Source organism: Cylas formicarius, unplaced genomic scaffold, assembly GCF_029955315.1.
Source record: "Cylas formicarius isolate icCylForm1 unplaced genomic scaffold, icCylForm1.1 PGA_scaffold_9__14_contigs__length_23061073, whole genome shotgun sequence".
NCBI lineage: Eukaryota > Metazoa > Arthropoda > Insecta > Coleoptera > Brentidae > Cylas > Cylas formicarius.
The window spans coordinates 7,403,764-7,426,447 of NW_026844365.1; the positions used below are offsets into that span (position 1 = coordinate 7,403,764).

Sequence of the window (22,684 nt, forward strand, 5' to 3'; positions counted from 1 at the left end):
TCCCAATTACGTGCGGTAAAATCCCGGAAATGTCCGATGTGGCTCGGATTCGTGGGAAACGAAACTGGCGTTGTAAAGTGACGCTTCCCGCAAGCTAGATCCGTGTGTAACTAGGTATTTTACAGACGGGAGTAGAAGCTAGTATATTATGCAACAAGTGCGCCAAATGGCATTTGACTCACATGTTTATTTGACACGAGCGCAGCGGAGCGAGTATTTAAAAAACGAGTGACGCAAAAAGTTTACCGCACGTGTTGCATAATATACATTTTCTACGACCGTTAGTTGTTAGGTACATTTTCGCAAAACAACACGAATACATTCACTGACATGACCTTCAGAATTGACAAATGTCAAAATTGAAGGCGTGGGAAATATCTCCGAAAACTTCCGACTGCTCCGAAACCCGTGCGGTAATATCCCGGAAATGTCCTGAAGTGGTAAAGTGACGCTTCCCGCAAGCTAGATCGGTGTGTAATTAAGTATTTTACATACAGGAGAAAAAAAAACATTGTTAAGGTGCGAAAGAGATTTTTTTACAGTAGTTTATAAGGCCAGTGGCGCCCTCTAATAGTTCTGTTTACAGCTCTACAAGTTTGACAAAGTCAAGGATTCCTGTTCTCAAAATTCGGCTGTATTTCGCACATTGTTTATGTGAATTTGCAGTTGTCTTCCTGTGACATGCATTCGTAAACCACAGGCCTTCTCCTGTGGTTTCTAGTTTCTCCATTCCAGGGTTGTTCTTGCGACACTGGATTGATTAATATTCATTTAGTTCGCAACAATAAGTTTACATCCACCCAATTTCAAATAAAGAATAATTCTGGCAGTTAAATTACTCTTTTCTTTTTATGTTGTAACTAATGCCGTTTTTTGCTAATATAATTAATTTTCTCTACAAACTGAAAAATTTACTTAAGTTTCCGAAACGACCTTTGGAAACAAAATTCTATCGAAATAATCAAGCGTGTCTGATCAAAATAAATGCAAAAGCGTTGTGTTCATCTAAGGTTGCACAACTTGGTTGCAATATCGCGCCCAATATTTTCACGACAATGTTGCGCAACGTCTCGTACGGGAAAACCGACGACAGCGGGGTGCGTCCCCTAGATGGCATTAGGTTCTGCACCAATCGGATCGCCGCCTTCCCGCAATTGGAACGGTTTATATAAAAACGCATGCGGCGCGCCTCTAATCAAATCGACGCCCGACTGGCATACAAATTGTGGTGCTGGAATAAGTTTAGTTCGTGAGTATAGTCTCCGTGTAGCGCAATATCGGTTACATTTTCCACGAGAAATGTACAAAATGTAATGCTTGAAAAATTTAAGGAATAAAACGATATTGCGCCCCAATTATATATGCAACCGATCAGGCAGCGAGCGTTTCGAAGGACGCTATCTCTTTAATCTAATTTCAGGTGCCGCAAATATGCAGAAAAGTATCAGCCCCTCGCTCCGCTTGCTGGCGGAAAAGTACGTCCTCGACAAACTGATATGCCGCAAGTGTTACTCGCGGTTGCACCCGAAGGCCACTAACTGCAGAAAAAGAAAGTGTGGTCACAACCCCGACCTGCGACCTCGGCGTAAGCCGGAAGGAAAGGGCGTCTTTTGCGGTTAAACGACGAATCTAGTAAAAGGGTGAATTGGAAAGAGTTTTCTTAAAACGGTGCGCCATCCTTCGAGCGGCGGACGAAGTAACCGAGCAAAGATCACGATTTCAATTGAACGTCCCATGCGCCAAACAATTAGCTACACTTAGTGTTCTGTGGTGATGACGTATTATCGGGTTCCAAACGAACCGACTTTTCTTGTTTTCGTGAGTGTCAAATTTTCTGAGTTTGTAGGCCATTTAATAGACTTTGTGTTTACTTATCGATAGTGCGTTATTCAATGATCTACTTTGCAACTATAAAAAATTGGAAATGCAACAACGAATTAAGAGAATTTTATCGAAAATGAAAATATAACCTATAAACTAAAAAATGTGAATGTGTTCCTGTGAAAGTGGTATCGTCTACGAACTTGAAACAAAGTGATTGAATATTAATTTGCTTAAAACTTGTTCCAACTATTAATATTATTATTAAATTATTATTTTATTAAAATACTCTTAACTTGTTCCACCTCCAATTCTAAATTTTGCAAAGCAATAATTGAATAGTACAATTTCAATAAAATAATCATCAACTCTGTTAAATAGCCTCTAATAATTACAAATCACACAGGAACACGTTTGCTTCGATCCGAAAGTGTTCTCTACGTCGTCGTCTACGTCACACTATCATGGCCTATTTTGAGCGGCGGGACGAGGACTCGAATAGGTCAAGTTACGAAATAAAACAGCTTCCGAAAATGAAACGTATTTTTTCTTACTATAATAATCGATTGACGTGATACGCCCAACGTAAGAGGTCAACGTGTAGATAACCCGCGCAATAAATTAAAACCTTAGTGAGATTCTTGGCTCTTTAGGAACTCATCGTACTTTCTTTGGGTCATGAGGTCTTGCAGCTCGGACTCATTCGACAGCTCGAGCTTAAACAGCCACCCTACGGATTCGACTAATTAAACGGCCGACTTCGTGGAATTTACGTCCCGATTACCTTTGTCGTAGCAGGAGGTGTTAATAAGAGACGGAGTGTCCTCAACTTGCCCGTTTTTCTCCACAACTTTGCCCGAAACGGGACTGTATATCTCGCTCGCAGCTTTGACGCTCTCTAGCGCACCGCACTCATCCGTTTGCTTAAGCTCCGTGCCTACGTCTGGTAACTGCGCGTACACGACGTCCCCCAACGACTCCTGGGCGTAATGCGATATGCCAACGGTGCCGATTTTGCCGTCGACACGCACCCATTCGTGTTTCTCAGTGAACAGCCGCTCTAAAGACAATAATTCACCCCGTCCTAAAGACCGCGTCTCAGAACAGAGAAATTGTGTTTACCTGCAAAGGTCGGAGCCGTGGCGTGGAAGTATTTTAGGTTAACCGCGGTTAAATTGTTTTCGAAAAAGCGAAAGATTCGGCCCGAACCGAGCAATACGCGTGGCACCGCGACCATCTCGACGCTACGGATGAATATAATAATATTTAAACGGAGACGTTATCACTAAAAAATTATGATAACGGATCTAACGTTCGTCCGCGGTGTAGACAACAGTTGCGCGAGAGCGCGGACCGGTCAGTTTTTTTTGTCTATATTTTTTTTCAAAATCTTGAAACGAAAGAAGAAATAATATTATCTTCTTTAAATCATTACCTTCATAATTGTATTATCAATGACAATGCAGTGATCTAGTATCTGGCACATCCTGGTCAGTCTACCTTCGCTTCTTGCATCTCTGTTCAGCCAAAGCATTTCTACTACAGGGAACGTTCGATTTTGTGGTTCGTGGCGTGCCGCACACTCGCGGACTAGTAAATACCGTCAATGGTATTGAGATGTGTCAGCGGGGCAAGGCGTTGTTTTAATTTATTTTTCGTTTAAAAATATGTCGGAGGTCGTTTAAAATAAAATAATCTTCGCTCCGGCCGATCGTTTCGTCGATCCGGTGAAAATGTCGGTCAATACGAGCACGGAAAAGCTTCCCACCTGCGTTCAGGTAGTCATCCGTTCTGGGAAGTGATTGAGTTAGTCAGCTTAGCCAGAGACGTTTCAGAATTACGACGGCTCCAGCAACATGTGCCTGGAATTGGCCCTGGAAGGGGAGCGGCTGTGCAAGGCCGGCGATTGCCGGGCGGGGGTGGCTTTTTTCCAAGCTGCCATTCAAGCGGGCACCGATGATTTAAGGACGCTCAGCGCGATATACAGTCAACTGGGGAACGCCTATTTCTATTTGGGTGACTATCAGAAGGCCATGCAGTACCACAAGCACGATTTGACGCTCGCGCGGACAATGGGGGATAAATTGGGCGAAGCCAAGTCCTCGGGTAACTTGGGCAACACTCTGAAAGTGATGGGGCGATTCGACGAAGCTGTGGTGTGCTGTAAGCGGCATCTAGAGCTTTCCCAGGAGCTGGAGGATAAATTGAGCGAGGGACGAGCGTTGTATAACCTGGGTAACGTTTACCACGCCAAGGGGAAACATCTAGGCCGTGTGGGGCAGAGAGATCCCGGGGAATTCTCGGACGAAGTGAAACAATGCCTGCAACAGGCCGTTTTATATTACCAGTAAGTCGAGGTGCCATTTTTTAAGCAATTGCAAGAGTGGAAAAGTTTGCTGGCAGTTGGTATTTTGAGGTTATCGCGACATAATTTTGTCCTACCACAGGCATTGAGGTGGAAGGTTATGAACCATAATTTTTCAGGGAGAATCTCGGATTGATGAAGGAAATCGGCGACGTGGCGGCACAGGGACGGGCTTGCGGCAACTTGGGCAACACGCATTATTTACTTGGCGATTTCCCGCAAGCGATCCACTATCACGAAGAACGGTTGGCAATCGCAAGACAATTCGGCGACAAGGCGGCGGAGAGGCGTGCCCACAGCAATCTCGGCAACTCTCACATCTTTATGGGCCAGTTCGAAGAGGCGGCCCACCATTACAAGTGAGTGGTGCTAAATATTTTTTGGGAAAATGTATGTATTTCGTCCTTCCTACTGTGGTTTAAAATTAACTGTTTTCAAAATATTGCAAAAGTTGCCCAAGTTGGGGTAGGTTTTTTAAAAGTTATTATTTTTTTTAATTTAGCCAGTTCAGTATTAAAGAATTTTTTGAAAAATTTTGTAGATACATCTCATCTTACCCATTAATATCTTTAACTTTGAAATTTTTGAATTTCAATCCAAAACTGGAAACCAAGAAGGGCAAATCCTAAAATAAGAAAATCTGGAGTGACACCCCAGGCAATGATAATATAATATACAATGGGTTATTATTTTCCTCTTTATATGACTGACCAATAGATCCACTTTTTCAGTTGTATTTTTTCTAATTTATTCGCAAAATAGGTAAACTGAAATATATATAAAAGGTTGCCCCAGTTTGCTGTTTTTTGAAAAAACTGTATTTGAAAAACTAAAGTGTCATTAAAAAAATATATTTTGTGAAATCATGCACTTTAGGAAAGTTTTATGTACAAAACTCTATCCAAATCTTTTATTATATGTTGATCAAAACTAAAGTATAAGTTTAAGCGCGTTCAAACCAAAATTATGCATATTATGGGGTCAGTCTTGGGCAACTAGAGTTTGAAACAAATGATACTAATCATTTAAAATATTTGGCATTTTTACAATTAGCTAAATCAAGGTTATCCAAGGGAACCAAATTGGGTTGGTTGGTTTGTGGAGGTTTTTCTATTCCATCTTGTGTTTGTAATTAGTTACTACTAACTTACTGTTATTCAATTGTTTTTCAAAGACTCAGTGTGCCATTTTTGAGGTACCATATACACTTTATTACAATTTATTTATTATTGTTCGTCACTTGCGATGTCCCGCGACGAAGAAGAAGAAGAAGAAGAACATCAGTCAAATTCAAATGGACAGTTACCGGTTGCTGCCAAAATTATAATTTTAAATGTGTTTCTATTCCTGAAATCGTCATCTGGGCAAATTGGAGCCATAAAATTAACGTCCGAGATTACTAAAACATTGTATGCCACAGTACTTGACATAGTTATGAATGGTGTTCAAGAAAGAAAAACGCGGAAAAATCGTGGGGTCCCGTGAGACGGTTGATATATAATGCATATCAGAAGAATATTGTTTTAACAATTGAAACTTTACAATCAAAAGTTGCGTAGTGTTTTGAACATTGACTGTTGTCAAGAGGCTTTGCGTGTGTTTGTATGAAGAATTGGTTTTTATTACACAACCATAATTTAGTTTTGATGGAACCAAGAAGAATTTCGGAGTGGAGGATAAGATATTTGAGGGAAATCCAAGAAATTCGTGCTAAAAACGTCTCCATCATATACTTAGATGAGATCTGGTTTAATAGCCACGATGGTAACAGCAGGAAGTGTTCCTTGGACATGCCAGTTTCACGGGCCCTGAAACTGGTTTAATAGATAATGCTTTGTTGCTTCCTGCAAAAGATGTCAAAGAAGCAAAGGTTGACTACCATGAAAACATGACAGCAGACATATTTGACAAATGGTTTTCTGAAAAATTGCTTCCCAATATTCCACCAAACAGTATTGCCCTAATGACAACGCCAGCTACCATTCTGCACAAGCGGAAAAAATACCGAATTTATCAATAAGTTATTTACAAAAAAGCAATTATTGGGAGTTCTTCAGACGGGAACGTTTGATAAGAAGTATAATGTAGACAAGCTGCCCATGGACCGGGGATTCAATGTTGCCCGTCTTCCACTGCAATTTTAATCCGATAGAACTGATATAGGGAGAGCTGAAACCCAGTTTAAGAAGAAACATCACCAGGTCGAAATTTAGTTCTGGGTGGTGGTTCTTAGGAGTGATGTAAGAAAAATATGTGCTTCTAGTTGGAATACATGCCATCGAAGAAGCTAATGTTTACAGAAGTCAACTAGTGCCAGAACTTATTAGTAATGTGGTGAACAAGTCCAGTGATGATAGTGATTATTTTCATGTAAGGTGACTTTGTTTTCTAAAATGTTCTAACATTATTTTAGAGCTAAATTTACTCTTTCATTTATATTTGTAATAAACATTTTAAAGAATGGATTTTTCACTGCATGAGCTAATAATAATCGGGCAACCTCACCGATAAAACTCTGGAACGTCATTGTGGAATTGCGAATCTATTTATTGAGGGTTACAAAGAGAAATCGAAGCGAGGTAGGCCTGCGTAAAAATTCATTTGAACTCTGGATCGCTCGAAAGACAGAACCTAGTTAAAGATCTTGGAGTTTGGCTCGATTCGGAGCTCACATTTACATATCACATTGACTTTGTGACTAACAGAGCTATTCAATTGCTTGGCTTTGTTTTTCGCACTTTGAAGGGTTTTGAGAACATCTTTACGTATAGGGAGCTGTACTGTGCGCTTGTGCGTTCAATTTTAGAGTATGCTAGCTGTGTCTGGCAACCATACTATGCAATTCAGAAGGAAAGAATAGAGCGTGTGCAGCGTAAGTTCCTTAGAGTGATACGTTTTAAATTGGGAATGTCATTTGAGGAAATAAACTACGAGGAGATTATGAAGCTTTTGAATTTGACATCTTTGGAGAGTAGGCGCATATTTTTTGACATCGTTACATTGTTCAAAATCCTTAATAACTTGATGGATTCACCAGATCTTCATGGTTTTCATATTTCTCCTATTAATGCAAGAAATAAGGATCTTTTTAACATTGATTTTCATAGGACCAACTATGGCATTAACTCGCCTATGAATCGAATGTGCAAGCTGACAAATATTTGACTCGCAATTAACGAGCATATTGATTTATTTTCTGACTCTCTCAGTAGTTTTAATTGCAAAGTAAAGAAGACTGTTTTGAATCAAAACTGGGTAGTTGAGCAACTATAAGTGTTGGTGTTTGTTGGGGTTTTTCTTAGGTTAAACTATATTGTAGTGATAATGTAAATACGTAAATAAAATTTTTAATTTTAATTTAATTTAATGGTCACTTTTCTCCGTATAAGCGAACCGGCGTGGGTTGGTGCTAACATCTATCCTATCGCTCACGCTTTTTTGTTCATATTCGCGCAGGCGCACGCTCGCCCTCGCGCAGGAGCTCGGCGATCAGGCGGTCGAGGCGCAGGCGTGCTACAGCCTCGGCAACACCTACACCCTCTTGCGAGACTACGAGACCGCGATCGAGTACCACTTGCGGCACCTGCTGATCGCGCAGGCCCTCGACGACCGGGTGGGCGAGGCGCGCGCTTGTTGGTCCCTCGGCAACGCGAACGCATCGCTCGGCTACCACGAGAAGGCGCTCGCGTTCGCTCGTAAACACTTGGACATTAGCCGGGAGTTGGGAGACCCGATGGGCGAGGCCACCGCCCAAATGAACGTCGCCGACCTGAAGCGGATCCTCGACATCCCCGAGAGCCCGGCCGAGGAGTCGGCCACGTCTCTCCGACAGCAGGAGCCCGCGATTCAAATGCACAGGGTGAGGCGCGAAAGCATGGAACAGCTTAGTCTTATTAAGGTAGCTCGAAGCCGAAGGGTCTGGGGGCGGCGCTGAATAGGATGGTTTTATGATAGCTGACGCCCGACGGCAAGAAGACGGTGAGATCGGCGGCCCCGGAAGACGAGGACTCCTTCTTCGACTTGCTGTCACGGTTCCAATCGAAACGTATGGACGACCAGCGTTGTTCGCTAGCCGCTTCCGCCGACGACAAGGAGAACGCGGACGTGGGGAACGTGCAGCCGCGCGGCGGCGACGGCGCCGACGACCTGCTGGATATGATCGCCGGCATGCAAAGCAAACGGATGGACGAGCAGCGGGTCGCATTCCCCAACCTTCCCGGCCTGCAGTCACGGTTGCCGAAGATGGCGTGCGTGCCCGACGATACCTTCCTCGACCAGTTGGCGCGGTGCCAGGCCTCGCGTCTCGAGGACCAGCGGTCGCCGCTGCCGGCCGTCGACGCTGAAAGCGACGTGCCGCCGCCGCCGGGCGCGGCGAATCGGAGCGGCGCCACCGTCCCCGATGAGGACTTCTTCGCTCTGATCATGCGCTTTCAGTCGGGCAGGATGGAGGACCAGCGGGCCGCCGTGCCGCGCATCGAGAACAGGTGAGCCCCCCTCCCCTTCATACTAGGGTTTTTTAATCTATTCATTTTGTTGACATTGGGCAGTGGATGTAGTCGGTACTAATTGCGATAGCATAGTATAGTAGGTCATAAAACCAAGAGGGAAGGTGCTTCAGTATTTTATCTGCTTCCATTAATATACTAAGAATGACAAAACCCACCCGTTTACCTGCCAGTGTTCTACCTTTCTCTATTAAAGGATAATTACAATGTTTGAAAGGAACTTCCACAGGCTACTGTAATACTTTTTATACAAAGCTTCTGGATTCCTACCGCGTCGGTTTTTGTTGAGTCGAAATTGCTGACGTTTCGCCAATCATCCTGTTGGCCTCTTCAGAGCTTGACTGAAACTGGCTCTCCAGTTTATGACATGTTCAGATCATCCTTGCATTGAGTGTTGTACGCATGGAAATCGCAATTCTTTTTAAACTCACCGAGAGATTACTTTTAAAATTAAGCGGGAAAATAAGTATGTAAATACATAGAAGGGTATGTGCTTGCAAATCTATAATTTTTTATTTGGAACCGTCCTTAAAGCCCACTGTGTCGCAAAGGATTTCGATGCATGAATGAAGTGGCCCCAACATAACACCATTGTAAAAGCTAATCAGAACCTGTGGGTTAACAATTTCTTGTGTCACTTTTTGAAACTATAAAAAAATTGTCAGAATGGTAAAAAACGCATCTAAGGCTAATTTAGGATAAAATAGTGTTACAACAAAATTTAGACGGGATTTACAGAAACAGTCTTTCATGTTTTTAAATATATCATAAAGTAAGAAAACACATACAAAAACGAAATACTAAGGTTATCTGCTGTCTATACACTCAAACGCTCAAAGCTATTCAGCATGAAGTAAAATTTAATATATAACTTAAATATTACTTCGACAACCAATTTTATAAAAAAAAACAACATTAACTGCTTATGCAGAACAATGGCAATTTTTTCATTGCACTTTAAGTAGGGTAAAAATGGATTTTATCAGAAGATCTTGCGTCATTTTCCATACACCACAAAAAATGATAACGGTTTATTATTGCTTATGAATATGAATTTGCAAGTAAAACGGGCACTTTTTTACTTTTAGCCCCACCAACGCAGAATAAATTCGCGGATAGCCATGTGCAATTACGTCATTTATATTAGTTATTCATTTTTTATGAACCTCTATTTAAGGTTATGTCAAATATCCATATAGCTATAAGGTAATATAGTGCCTTTACTACGGTAAAAATTGATGCGCCGCAGGTGGCTATGATATTTTCGTAGAGAAGGTATGCGCATGCGTCAACCGACTGAGTTGATACATTGCCGTAATTGTTCTGGAAAATTAATTAATTTTTATAAGAACGCAGTATCAATCTTTGAAATCCCACCATAATTGGCCACGCCGAGCTATTCTCACAGAACAGTCTGTGCCCTGTGCCATTGTTGTTTTCATTTTTGATTGTCAATATATCCGTATTTATTTCAATAGAGGTTAAACCTATGAACAAAGACGCCAAATTAATTACAGAATTATACAAACGCCGCCATGGGTGCTGCAATTCAGCATTGCTTTTCGACTCCTTAACTTTTATTTTGCCTGAAAATTTAATAGGATTTCGACATATTTTGAGAAAGAAAGTACTGTCGTAGAAATGCCGCATCCAAACATTGACGATCTGTCAGCAGCCATGCTATTTGTTAAAAGCCGCAAGGCCTTATGGGTCAACGTCAGAATTTGCCATTGGTTAAAAACGAAATTTTAAATCTCGCGCACGCGCACGTTGAATGGACTACTCAAAAAAATTTAAATAGTTGCTTCATGAGTGTTTGTACTATCAGCACAAGCCGGGCATCTACATGTCATCATCATGTCATTTCGAAAAGTTTTAAGTAATGCCGGGAAAAAGGTACAATATGTATAATGAACAATCGCCGCCGATAATTTTAAATATATTGCGACCTTTAAAAATGAAATTAAAACACTGTAATTTGTAATAATCAGCGAACATGGATTTTTGGCAACCAGCATGACGTCATTACAAATTGGTATAATTCCGACCGTTTGTACTTATTCGAATTGTGACGTAGTTCGTTGGGTCTAGGGTGGCGAACGGCGCGATTCCGCATCAGCCCGAGACCGTCGCCGGACCGAAAGGATCGAAAAAAAGGAAGTAGACGGGATAAGGAGCTTGTCGGGGCGCGCCCTTTGTAACAAAGCGTAGTACCTGTCGCCAGCTTGGACGTCGCGGTTCCGACGGGCGCGCGGCACAAGTGACGTCAAACTGCCAATTTGGATTTTCAATTTTTATTTTCGCCTACTGGGAAGTCGCGCCACCACCTCTCGAATTGACCCTATGATCTAGTTTAGTGACGTTTTCTTTTTTTTTTTGAATTTTTAACAGTTTATAGTCTTTTTTATATATTATATTTACATATATTTTACGAAATCGTGTGTTTTGGTGAACGTTAGGCGTGGGCCAGGCCGGCATAAAACCAAGCCGGGCTCGAATTATAAACCGCACCCCATTTGAAGCTTCGACTGCCGGTCGTTGTAGTGCCAATAGAATTGCGATTCGTGCGGGCGCGCGCTTCCGCCCATGTCCCGTTGCGTCAGTAGTATTAAACGCAAGCATTGTTCAACGTCCGAGCCCAAATAATTATGATCGCAAGACTGACGAGACACACACATAGACACAATTAGGGCTTTTGTATTTAAAATAAACAATAATAAAGAATTCAAGAGTTTGCGGGTTTCTTTTTTATTTCATCACGAATCGCCGGTACCACATGTACCCGGTAAAGGCGGCCAAAGAGAACCAGGTGATTATGTAGGAGGTGTGTTCGTCGCGTAACGCGACCCTAGTCTGACCGCCGATGGGCCCGCCATCCACATCAGAGTCCCTGGTCGCGTCCAAAAACACAGGCGAACTGCCGGTTGCGGCGCTCATCGCCTTCAGATCCCTGGGCAATATAAACGCTTGGGGCAAGGGTCCAACTTCGCCACACTCCTTACCTGTAGAAAAACACCCCGCTACCTGGGCGGTTTTTGACCGCAAACGGGGGCCGGTTCTCGTGGGACCGCACGATCCCCACGACATCGACAACGCCTTCGATTTGACCGCGGGACCGGGTCCGGGGGTCCCTGTTTTTGCTCGGCACCCAGCCCCGGTTCACGAGTATCGTTTCCCTGGAAACAGATGCCTCCCTAAAATTTGAATCCCCCCCACACGGATCTCTAATTACTCTCGGTCGGCCAACCGGAACGGGGTGATCACCAGGTAGCCTTGAGCGGCGCTTGAACTGATGAGGGAGCTCTGCGTCGAGGCCTCCCCGCCGGAGAGCAGAGTGCGCGGACCCAAGTAAATCTCCGCGTCATGCAGAAAGGTGCCGCGAACGCGAACCGGCCTGAATTCTAACCGTTTCACGTCTTCTTCGTCGAACGGTAGAGGTACAGGTTCCGTGAGCGTTTTCTCTTTGAGTTCGTCGATCAGTTCAGCTTTCCACCGTTTTCTCCGTATCTGCCACACGCCCAACGACAATGACGCAGCCGGAATCACCTGCCGGCCCAGTCGCGGCATCAGACAGCAGCGAAAACCGACCTAAACTCACCAAGAGGAACCATCCCACCGGTTCGATTTGGCCTAACTTTGTCAACGGTCCCGGCTTCGATCTTTGCTCCGGGGCCTTTTTTATGCTAAAACTACGTAACACCCATCTTCGGCCATATAATGTAACAAGCTTTCGAGAAAAATTCATGGTCTATTGTATAGGTTAACTTCAATCCGCTTAGGCTGTGGCGGAAACAGCTTGCCCTAGACATTGATAGAAGAAGAAGCCTGATCTGTGATTGGCAATGGTGACAGATATACGTGTTTAATTTAGTTTTAGTTTTGTTTGTTAAGTGTAATAAACAAGTTATCACACAAGTATGCCTAATTTGTTCGGCGCAACCGGTCAAATTGAGCATCCTGACACGAACTCGCATCTTCTGTCCACGCCTTGGTGAGCCTTGAGCGCCAACCGCAGTTCTTTCATTAATGCTAAGGAAAAACTTTTCCTATACACATCGATATGTTTTACAACATCAGTTGGGCAATCCCACTAGGAATTTTGATATATCGATCACAGACCGACACAAATTCTTGATATTCCCATAAACTATCATTTATGTTGACAGAAAATGTTTTTTTTTTACCATTCGCAGTGAAAAACGCAATTAAAAGAGATCCGAAACGATTTGTACTAGTGTTGTGTCAATCGTTCATTCTATGAAGACCGGATCAATCAGTGACCGATTTCGAAAAGGACCGAGTCATTTCAATTAATCGTTCATTTCAATACTTTTTGCTGCTAACATAAGCGGCAATAGTCACTGAATGCGAACAGTCCGGACGACCTATTCAAATTCATTTGAATTTGAATTATTGTTTTCTCTTCTAGTTAGTATAATATTTAGCTGTGTTCTAATTTTTATTGAATCTTGATTTTATCAAAATAAGTGCTGCGAATTGAGTTGTACCAGTAATACATTAATTTGTTGAAACTAAATACCTGTATGGACATAGATATTTCATACAATATTCAATTTAACACATCAGCAAATCTACAGATTGATGTCGCATCTCTATACTACAGAATAATTACAACGTTACTTCCATTCCTTTTCCGTAGCATATCTGTCATGCATTTAAATCTTAAACCATTCAAATGAATCGTATTCCGGCGTATTCGGTCGGTCGATCGGTCGTCTTGTATTCGGTCACTTCAGACCGGCCAGGGCGACAGCGAGAGCAAACAAGGAGATCGAATCGTTACGAACAAGCACGATTCGGTCGTTCGATCCTATGAAATGATTGAATCAAAGTGACCGAATCATCGCGTTTGACACAACTCTAAATGTGCCGAAAACAGTGGATTCACCGCCAGCCGACAGTGCAATGCCACAGTATTTTTAGGCATGGATTAGGTGAGATTAATGCACGATTTTCCAATTCAAATGAGACCTCTGACTGGAAAAATATTGCCATAGTTTGGAAGTAAAATCGGGTATGGTTGCATTGTTTTCATATGAAGTTCATGTTTGCGTTTTACTTATGTAGTTGATGCGGCAATTGATTTACGCGGCATCCACCGGAAAGAGGCCGAATATATTATTTACCGCTAATTAGTTCCGCCAGTGAGCTCCAGATGGTGCGTTAATAGTGCGGACCTGTTGAACGGCAAAACTCGTGCGTGGTCGTGCGAGTTCGGTCCGGAAAATGTTTGTTTTCGATAACCACCGATGCGTCATCCGCCAGATAAATTAAACGCAGTTTTTGTTTGCTCAGTCGAATTCTGAGCGTTATGGGTGAGTGAGTGTCTCGCCGCAGACCGATCGAAAGGAACTCGCCGAGAAAGGAGAATGTGCGTCAGCTGACGCGGCCAGTTTCTTTGTTGTCGCGTTAATTATCTCCGATAGCCGCGTAATTGGTGACCGGGCGACGTGTTACTCATGCTTATGATATCGTCACGATGGAGGAGCGGCCAGTCCCTGCGCCGAGAGAAGGCAAAAGGCCGGTGCCGACGCCCCGCAGATCAGTCTGCAAACCCGACGATCGGGTAACCGCGCTGGAGCCGAGCGAGGGCAAAAACCCGGCCGGTCGGGGGGCCGACGAACCCTTTAACACCTTCTCGAGACGCGTACGGAGCGCCTCGCAACAGATCGCGGGCAAATTGAGGGCGGCCGGCACGGCGGACATCAATCAGCTGGTGCAGGACCGCAAGAAAGCGGTTATCGAGGGCACCAGGCAGAGCGTACGACGCATACGTCGTCGCTTCAGCTCCGCGTCGCAAGAACCGCCGCCGGAGACGCGGGGCGCAGCCTCCTACAGCACTGATATTGAAACCGCACTCGATATATTCAACAGCATAAGGTTCGATTCACCCATTAACCGAACGGACAGCGTGTACGGCAACGTGGACGGATCGGACAGCGATTCGTCCTCGGGCTTGCCGCCACCATCGCACCCACCGCCCCCGCCGCCCGACGAATCGTTGTACGATGCCCCCGCATCATTGAGCTCGAGCGGCAACAACTCCCGGGGTGCCGACTACGGGTACGTGTTTCCTTTGGGATCTAGCAAAAGCGATTCGGACACGTCGGAGGCGGGGCGGACCATCGCCAGAGGCCTGGAGCTGTCCAGGTCCGACTCGTGGGCCTACTATGATCCCGAGCCCGTTTACGACAACGTCGGTAGTTCGAACGTACCGACCGGCAAGGGGGCGCGACCCGTCAAGCCCGCACGCAAGCATAAGGTCGATCTCAACTCCAACTTGTCTGGCTCCTCGGGTTCGTCGGAGAGCAAAACCAATTCCATTTACGAGAATCACGATGTGGTGTTCAAGCCGCCCGCGGCGAGGGTGTCGCAGAGCGTGCTTATGCAATTCGATCCGCTCGCCGAGGTCGAGGATTCCGGTGAGTCCACGCTTTTTCCGGTATTATCTACTTAGTAGTTGAAAACTTAGACTAAATAAAAGATAGACTCCACTACTCATTCATAAAACTCGGCAATATTTTGTTTCAACAATTCTAAGCGGCGATACAGGCTGGGGCTAATATAGGAATCCAGTGGGGAGCGACTAATCTACCAGAGATAAACACAAACCAAAGGAAATACAAAATGTCATTTTACTATAAAGCGGTGACATATACTCATATACAATTATTCTCTCTTTTTGTTCTTCGTGTGTACTCAAGACATCCGCCCATCACCAACATTTGTTGCGGAAATTTTTTATTTGGTCACAGACTAGCACATGACACAATGACTGAATTTCACCAACAAATATTCTCTGTGAAGGGCACAAACCACGGAGCTAGCGATACTTTTAAGACGCAAAACTCACAAAGCACTAAAAAATACTCCTAGAGTACACACTTACCAAGAAAAAGACGGATCACAGACCATGTGTTTTTTTTCAGTTTTCTTTTAGTTTCTTCTTTCACTTGCATTTCATCAGAAATATATTTCAAGTAAATATCGGCAATCTCATTAAGAGTACTAAAAATAAAATAAAAATCATTTGAGATACTTTATTTGAAGGCTAAAAAATAAGGGAGCTTTAGAAACAAGAAACTATGTCAAATAAGTCTTCATACACTTTAATAAATCACTATTCAGAACTACAAGTAGAACCGTTAATTAATAATATTTTATCAAGTCAACTTGTATCAAATTTCGCTGAAACAAATGAGTTATACTCGTTTATTTTTGACGCCATTAATTCTAAAACAAGCGCTCCAAAATTTGCAGAGGACACCAGGTAAGAGTTCTCAAAAAATTTTAGTCCTCCAACGATTAGAAACTACTTGCTTGGAATTTGCCCAAGAACACATTAACAAAACTAGGGAGTTTTGGTTAGTTATCTTTAGCGACGAAACAAAAATTAATTTTTTGGGTCAGATGGTCAGATGGAAAATGTATGTTCTACGGTGAAGCATGGTCGAGGTAATGTTTTACTGTGGGGTTCATGTCAGCTAATGGGACGACGGAATCACAGACCAACATGGCTGTTTGAACATCCTAAAGAATAACTTAAACCGAAGTGTTGAAAAACTTAACCTTGAGGGGCGTTATTTATTCCAAAAGGATAATGATCTTAAACACACTGCCACGCTTGTACGTCACTGGATGATCCATAATGTCCGCCAACAACTTCATATACCACTACAATCTCCGGATGTGGGAAGAATTAAAGCGACGAGTGAAAACATCAAGTTATGAGTAAAGAAGATCTGAAAAATAGGATAAGAGAAGAGTCTTCCAAAAAGACTTAGGTAATGTCATTATTAAAGCAAATCTCAATTGTACAAAATATTGGACTTTAAGAAACTTTTCATAAGAAATAATAGTGTACGGAGACTTAGACTTAGACTTGCTTCTAAAACTGCCTTATCTTTTATAGTTTAAATAAAGTGTTTCAAATGATTTTTATTTTATTTTTATTACTATTAATGAGATGGGCGATATTTACTTCAAATATATTTCTCATTAAATGTAAATGAAAGAAGAAACTAAAAGAAAACTGAAAAAGTACTATGTGTGTGGAGACCTTTTTGACCGACTGTATATGAGGATTTTTTTAGATTGAAGTTGTAGTTACACAAGAAATATCAAATTGCTTAAGGAAACCCACAGAAGACAAAACCTAAAATTGTCGCGGTAAATAAATTTCAGCTGACAGCGGCGTCGGTCACACTAGAGACGTAAGGGTCCCGCTTGATGCTGATTATATAGGAATTCATGAAGCAACTATAAAAAAAATTCTAGATGGTTAATGAATATGCGCATGTGCTTAATTAAAAATCTCGTTTTCAACCATTAACACGCAAAATTTCAAATTCTAGCATTTAATAAGACCTTGCGGCATTTAACAATCAACATGGCCGTTAATAAATGGTCAATAAGTTTGGCTGCGGCATTTTTGCGGCAGTATTAAAATATGTCCAGATCGTAGTAAAACTTAAGGCAAAAATAAAAGTACAAAAAAGGTCCAGACATAATCAACACAACACCAAAAATGAAAACAAAGGCATAGACTGACAATGATTTTATAAAGATTAATCAATTTTTCAGGAAAAGTAAGGCAATGTCGAAACTCAGTTAGGATATGACGCATACATGATTATATTATCCATATAATTATGATATTTTCGTAAAAAAGTGATGATTTTCCTCGCAGGCCCCACTAACTTGCATTTTAAACCATTTTCTTTCTAAACAGATTTCCAGGCACTTAACTCGTTTTCCCAGAACATTTAACGAGATCTAAGCATAATTTGAGGAAATTGACCTCAAAATATTTTTCATATTTGCTTCATAAGTTCCTCTAGTATTGGCAATAAATATAAAAAATTCTAATAAACTAACTGAAAATTTTCTAGCTTTATACATAGAAAAAACAAATATATTTCTGATGTGGATGGTTACTCAAATAAGCCTGTGTGTGTGTTTTAATATATTGGTTTTATGTATTTAAAGCAATAGTCTGAATATATAACTATCTTTTGATATACTAGCGGCGCCATCCGATATACGGCGTTGAATTTTTACGCAAAAGGGCTTATACACTCGCTGCACTTCCGAAGCAGCTGTTCGTTAAAAAATGAATATATAAAAAATAAGAAATGCCATGGAATAGAAAAATACCGTAAAATTTCAGAAGCAACTTCAACTTTCTCGCGACTGCAATTAATAATTCTATATATGGCGAACGCGTAAAATAAGCTGTTTAGAATGGAAGTCAGACTAGGAACCCTACTAATCACAATCGGTAAGGTTCCTTATCAATCCCGGCCTATTTTATTCTCCGGAATTGGAACATTTATCAAGCTTTAGATAAATCCTTATCTATGCGTAGTCCTATCGGTGTAGGCTCACCAATATTGATACAACATTTATTATTATTTACAACGGCAGTTTCGTTTTCCTAAAAAAAACCTTCCTTTTACCCACGTCGGCAGAGAACGACCCCCTGCCCGACATCAAACTCCTCGAGGAGCTGCTACGGGGCGACCTCTACGGCACCGTCGCCCCGGACCGGTGGAGCACTAGCGACGAGTCGCTGCCGGGCGGCGATCCGGTCGCTAACCCGCCGACGCCGCCCCTGCGCGTCGACTCTCTGCCCGAGGACGACGAGACGGCGTCGTCCAAGTCGCGCTCCAACTGGTTCACGGAGGGCGGCGCCGACGCGCCAGAACCCAAGAAGACCTGGTTCCGGCAGGTAGTGGAGAAGGCGCCGTTCAAGGGCCCGAAACGTAGCGATCGCGCGCTCGAGCGGCCCGCCCTCGGCGACGGCGCCCACGTCCACAAACGCGGCATGCTCTACAAGGTGCAGAGCGGTCCCGTCGAGGACCTGTTCGGCGAGTACAGCGGCCGCTGGTGCGTTCTCGAAAACTCGCGTCTCGTCTGCTACTCGGACAACACGTGCGCCCACGTCAAGGAGCACTTCGCCGCCCGTAACGTGCTCAGCGTGCAGGCGCTGCGCGACCCCAAGTACCGTTACCGCTACGACAACGACGACCTGCACTGTTTCGAACTCAACACGGCGGCGAGGACGCGCGGAGGGCACGTCTACGGTTCCCGGAACGCTCCGGAACGCCGCGTCTGGATGCAAGCGTTGGCGGAGTCGATGACGAGCCGCTTCAAGTCGCGTTTGACCGCGAACTACGCGCGCTTCGGCTGGGCGTACGTGCGCGAAGGCGTGAGCGGCCAGTGGACGGGGGCGTGGCTGCTGCTTGCCGAGCGCGAGCTCCACTACGCCGCCGACGGGCGTCCCGTCCGAGCGCTCGACCTGCGGAAGGCTCGGTGCATCGTGTTGCAACCGCATCGGGAAACGGACGACAACCCCAAGACCGGCGACAAGGGTCCTAACATGCTCGTCGATTGTCCCGACGTGGTGCTCCATCTGCGCATGTGGACGTCGCGCGAGACCAAAGTCTGGTGCCATGTAGTCAAGGCCGAGGCCCACGACAACGGCGCCCATCTCGAGCAGCAGCAGCTCACGCGCCACGACATCCCCGTCGTCGTAGACAAGTGCGTCAACTTCGTTTACGCGCACGGCAGCATGTCGGAGGGCATTTACCGCAAGTCGGGGCAGGCCTCCCTCGTCGCTGACCTGCTGGCGAAGTTCCGACGCGACGCGTTCGCGGTCCAGCTCACGCGCAACACGTGCAACGAATTCGAGGTGGCCACCGCGCTGAAACGCTTCTTCCGGGACCTGCCGGAGCCGTTGTTCGGTTGCGACCACCGTCACTACCTCCACGAAGTGGCCAGTGAGTAGTAGTCGTCGCGTGAGAATTTGTTGCCAATTTTATGAATAACCCTAACTTATAAATAATTTGAAAAATATGGCTGTCAGACACGCTTATATTTAATGTTAAAGAAATTACCCAAGGTAACCAAAAAGATGAGGAGAGGCGATATCTACTTCTTCTTGTTAAAATGTCATCTCCATTGAATGTAGATCACCAACAATTACGGCAAATTCTCTATTTTGCGCTTTTCTTAGAAACGTGTGCGAATCCAAACCAAGAGCATCGTCGACATCCGCGTTTTCCCACGATCTTACCCTCCATTATGATTTGAATAGTTGTCTTTATTATGTCTCATAAGATGACCGAGATACGCCGTTTTTTTTTTTTATTGTATCGAGACGCTCGCGTTCCTTGTTCACTTCCAAATTTGAAATGTGATCAGTTCATGGTGCCCTTAACATTCTGCGATACGCCCACATCTCAAACGTCTTCCAGCTTCTTCATTGTGCTTACTTTTAATGTCCATGACTCAGAAGTGTGGAGTGCACGTAGCATTTGCCGAAGTTGTCTTATGTAAATGGTTGGACTGGTGTCGCGGAGGAGGTTTCACATCTTTAGGAAATTTGTTCTTGCCATTTCGATACGGGATTTAGGTCTTCACTGATCCAACTGCCCAAATATCTGCACTTTGAGACACTTGCTATTGGTGTTCTGTCTAAGATGTATTATGTGGTATTGCCACCCAAAAAGGGCAATGTGTTTCTTCAAAACCCGATAACCCCAAATTTCCTACAATCAGCATTCACGCATTCTCCCAGTTCTGAAAAAACTCCTCCAAGGAGTGTTTTACTCAATAATAATTTTTTGTAGTGAATGAGTCTGAAAAAAGAACTGACTCTGTTTTAGTCATAATCAAAGCCAGGTGATTCTAATCACTGAAGGACTGCATTTTCCTTGTACGCTGAGTGGAATTCATGTCGTTCCTTTCTGAGAGTCACTTCACATTTAAGATTTCATTATTAACCATTTCAAATGCTCGTGAGTAATCAAAAAACAAGCCAGTAACTTTAAACTTTTCATCCAGTTTACTATGTCTTTGATATCATCCTGTGCGAACTTATCTTTTTGGAAACCAAACTGACCCTCAAATAAGTTATTGAACGTACTAAGAAACTTGTCTGGTGTAACAAACTTTTTCATTAATTTTTGATAAAACTGAAGGCAATGTCACACGTACAACTGTCTATCTTTCCTTTATCATTTTTTTAATATTTTGGTCTTTTTAAGAGCAACTAGAAAGACCCAGTAATAAATAATAATAAAAAGTAATAAATTCTAAAACATAATTTTTTTACAGACCATCAATATCTGTTACTGCTTTAACAAAAATGCTATTTCTAAAACAAAACATAACTCGACGACCTCTAGATTAGCGTCAATTAGCTGATAATCTACTTAATAGCGGATCGTTCTAAGAATGATTCCAAAATTAGTTGGACGTTTGAGAATGATAACGATCACTGTCGAAACATTATATTGACGAAATTCATTGGCATTTCTACAAAAAAATTATTTTAGAGTATACATATGTTTTTTAAATATGAACTTGTGTAGTACAGGTTAATAACCAATATAACAAAAATTTAAACAGTTCTATGATATTTTCTTAGCAACGAGCTAAATTTCATAAAACTTATTTAAAACATTAGTGATTACTTGAATTTTTTGTAGGACCATAGTTTTGTCAATATTATCATTTTTTATTTCTTATTGAATTTAGAAGTAAACTGCTTTAGTAGCAGTAGAGTAGGTCAATTTTGTAATCTTTTTAAACCCTTAAAACTTAAACTTACATATTAAAAATTGAAATATTAAGGAAATCAAAAGAGTGTAATTTTTAGGGATATTATTTATAAATGTAACCGTTAAAATCACTTGTTCGAAAGCCTTTGGCTTTGCCTGACTACTTGATTTGAATAAAATAGCGCCTTAATGCCGCGCAAATGACAAAACAATTTCCCCCCATTAGCAAAATCTTACACCATCCGCCGCCTCGAATTTAATCTTTTTGACGTTTTTAACGCGGCTCAGGACCAGACAGGTGGTACGCGACCCATCATTTGATTTTCTCGCCTTTTTGACGGTAGTTCGTTTGTCCGCAGAGCACAACGACACGGACGAGAAGGTGCGCATGTTCAGGGCGGCGCTCGAGCAGCTGCCCCCCGTGGCGTACGGCACTGCGCGCAAGCTGCTCGGCCATCTGCGCTTCGTCGCCGACCAAAGCGCGAAGAACCGCATGACGGTCGACAATTTGGCCGCCATCTGGGGTCCGACCCTGCTTCACTACGAGGACAAGGAGGCGGCGACCGGCGGCGGCGGCGGCGGCCACCTGCGGGACAGCGAGGTAGTCGCGCAGCTGCTGCGCCACTATCGCCGCGTCTTTCCCGAGGACCCTGAAGAGCTGGAGCGGGAGAAGCTGATGCTCCGGGTGCTGGAGAAGCACGCGCGCGGCGCCACCGTCGCCGATCGCAAAACTGCCGGCGACTTCCGCGTGTGGATCTTCGCGTTCAGCAAGGAGGGCCGCTCGTTCAACGTGGCCGTCGGTCCGAACCGCACCGCCTACGAGGTGTGCCTCGAGCTCGTCGACCACCTCAAGACGTCGGTGCACGAGCTCGTGCTCGAGGAGGTGGTGCTGGGCGAGCGGCTCGTCCGCCCCATTCACCACGCCGAGAAAGTGCTCGACGTCGTTCTACGTTGGGGCTTCTGGGACGAGGCCGACCGCAAGGACAATTACTTGGTGGCGTCGCCGCTGTCCAAGTACTGGGAGTACATAGTCGACAAGCCGACGCCGGTGTCGGGCGAGTTGCGGTTCGCCGACGCCGCCACGAAGACGTTCCGCGCGTTGACGTTCCAGCTGTCGCAAGGGAGCCTGACTTGCTTTAAGGACAAGACAGGCGAGACGGTGCTCGCGACGTGGCGCGTCGAGGACATCCTGTGGTACCTCGGCCACGAGGCGAAACGCAGCCCGGCCTCGCGCTGGACCGCCACTTTCTTCGAGGTGGCGGCACCGTTGCCGCGCACACGGACGTACTTCGGGAACGTGCTCGCGTGGGGCGACGCGGCCTCGCGGGCCGTCTGGCTCGGCGCCATGCTGAAGGCGCGGCACCCGCGCGGGTTCGCGCCGCCCCCCAAGTTGGTCGCGCTTTAGG

General features: G+C 44.1%; 4 protein-coding genes across 5 annotated transcripts; 2 read left to right on the top strand and 2 right to left on the bottom strand.

Moving 5' to 3' along the window:
- Positions 1–2,356: 2,356 nt before the first annotated feature.
- On the bottom strand, positions 2,357–3,288 carry LOC132707823 (glycine cleavage system H protein, mitochondrial). The gene is made up of 3 exons (XM_060679784.1): positions 2,944–3,288; positions 2,606–2,881; positions 2,357–2,551 (listed from the first exon to the last, which is right to left on the bottom strand). Exons 1-3 carry the CDS (start codon positions 3,056–3,058, stop codon positions 2,451–2,453), a joined length of 492 nt encoding a protein of 163 aa, XP_060535767.1. The 5' UTR covers positions 3,059–3,288; the 3' UTR covers positions 2,357–2,450.
- A 114-nt stretch (positions 3,289–3,402) lies between these two features.
- On the top strand, positions 3,403–10,918 carry LOC132707824 (G-protein-signaling modulator 2). Of its 2 annotated transcripts, none has more exons than XM_060679785.1 (6): positions 3,403–3,599; positions 3,657–4,168; positions 4,306–4,545; positions 7,643–8,084; positions 8,141–8,670; positions 10,783–10,918. In XM_060679785.1, the coding sequence occupies exons 1-6, from the start codon at positions 3,555–3,557 to the stop codon at positions 10,853–10,855; spliced, it is 1,842 nt and encodes a 613-aa protein (XP_060535768.1). In that variant the 5' UTR covers positions 3,403–3,554; the 3' UTR covers positions 10,856–10,918. The 2 variants fall into 2 exon arrangements, with proteins under 2 accessions (XP_060535768.1, XP_060535769.1); XM_060679786.1 differs by having other exon boundaries at positions 7,643–8,045.
- Positions 10,919–11,053: 135 nt separating this feature from the next.
- Positions 11,054–12,836, bottom strand: LOC132707826 (surfeit locus protein 1). Its single transcript, XM_060679787.1, has 4 exons — positions 12,290–12,836; positions 11,924–12,237; positions 11,694–11,867; positions 11,054–11,641 (listed from the first exon to the last, which is right to left on the bottom strand). Exons 1-4 carry the CDS (start codon positions 12,434–12,436, stop codon positions 11,440–11,442), a joined length of 837 nt encoding a protein of 278 aa, XP_060535770.1. The 5' UTR covers positions 12,437–12,836; the 3' UTR covers positions 11,054–11,439.
- Positions 12,837–13,640: 804 nt separating this feature from the next.
- LOC132707827 (arf-GAP with Rho-GAP domain, ANK repeat and PH domain-containing protein 1) lies at positions 13,641–22,683 on the top strand. The gene is made up of 3 exons (XM_060679788.1): positions 13,641–15,134; positions 18,183–19,493; positions 21,638–22,683. The coding sequence occupies exons 1-3, from the start codon at positions 14,192–14,194 to the stop codon at positions 22,681–22,683; spliced, it is 3,300 nt and encodes a 1,099-aa protein (XP_060535771.1). The 5' UTR covers positions 13,641–14,191.
- Position 22,684: the final 1 nt, after the last annotated feature.

Excerpts from the sequence above, each read along its gene's own strand:
- LOC132707823 (XM_060679784.1), bottom strand. The coding sequence starts at position 3,058 with ATGGTCGCGGTGCCACGCGTATTGCTCGGTTCGGGCCGAATCTTTCGC. Across the intron at positions 2,882-2,943 it reads CACGGCTCCGACCTTTGCAG|AGCGGCTGTTCACTGAGAAA; the intron begins GTAAACACAATT and ends TATTGTCTTTAG. Across the intron at positions 2,552-2,605 it reads CACCTCCTGCTACGACAAAG|GGTGGCTGTTTAAGCTCGAG; the intron begins GTAATCGGGACG and ends TCGAATCCGTAG.
- LOC132707824 (XM_060679785.1), top strand. The coding sequence starts at position 3,555 with ATGTCGGTCAATACGAGCACGGAAAAGCTTCCCACCTGCGTTCAG. Across the intron at positions 4,169-4,305 it reads CAGGCCGTTTTATATTACCA|GGAGAATCTCGGATTGATGA; the intron begins GTAAGTCGAGGT and ends ATAATTTTTCAG. Across the intron at positions 4,546-7,642 it reads GAGGCGGCCCACCATTACAA|GCGCACGCTCGCCCTCGCGC; the intron begins GTGAGTGGTGCT and ends ATATTCGCGCAG.
- LOC132707826 (XM_060679787.1), bottom strand. The coding sequence starts at position 12,436 with ATGAATTTTTCTCGAAAGCTTGTTACATTATATGGCCGAAGATGGGTG. Across the intron at positions 12,238-12,289 it reads CGGTGGGATGGTTCCTCTTG|GTGATTCCGGCTGCGTCATT; the intron begins GTGAGTTTAGGT and ends CTGGGCCGGCAG. Across the intron at positions 11,868-11,923 it reads TTCCGGTTGGCCGACCGAGA|GGAAACGATACTCGTGAACC; the intron begins GTAATTAGAGAT and ends ATCTGTTTCCAG.
- LOC132707827 (XM_060679788.1), top strand. The coding sequence starts at position 14,192 with ATGGAGGAGCGGCCAGTCCCTGCGCCGAGAGAAGGCAAAAGGCCGGTG. Across the intron at positions 15,135-18,182 it reads CGCCGAGGTCGAGGATTCCG|AGAACGACCCCCTGCCCGAC; the intron begins GTGAGTCCACGC and ends CCACGTCGGCAG. Across the intron at positions 19,494-21,637 it reads CTACCTCCACGAAGTGGCCA|AGCACAACGACACGGACGAG; the intron begins GTGAGTAGTAGT and ends GTTTGTCCGCAG.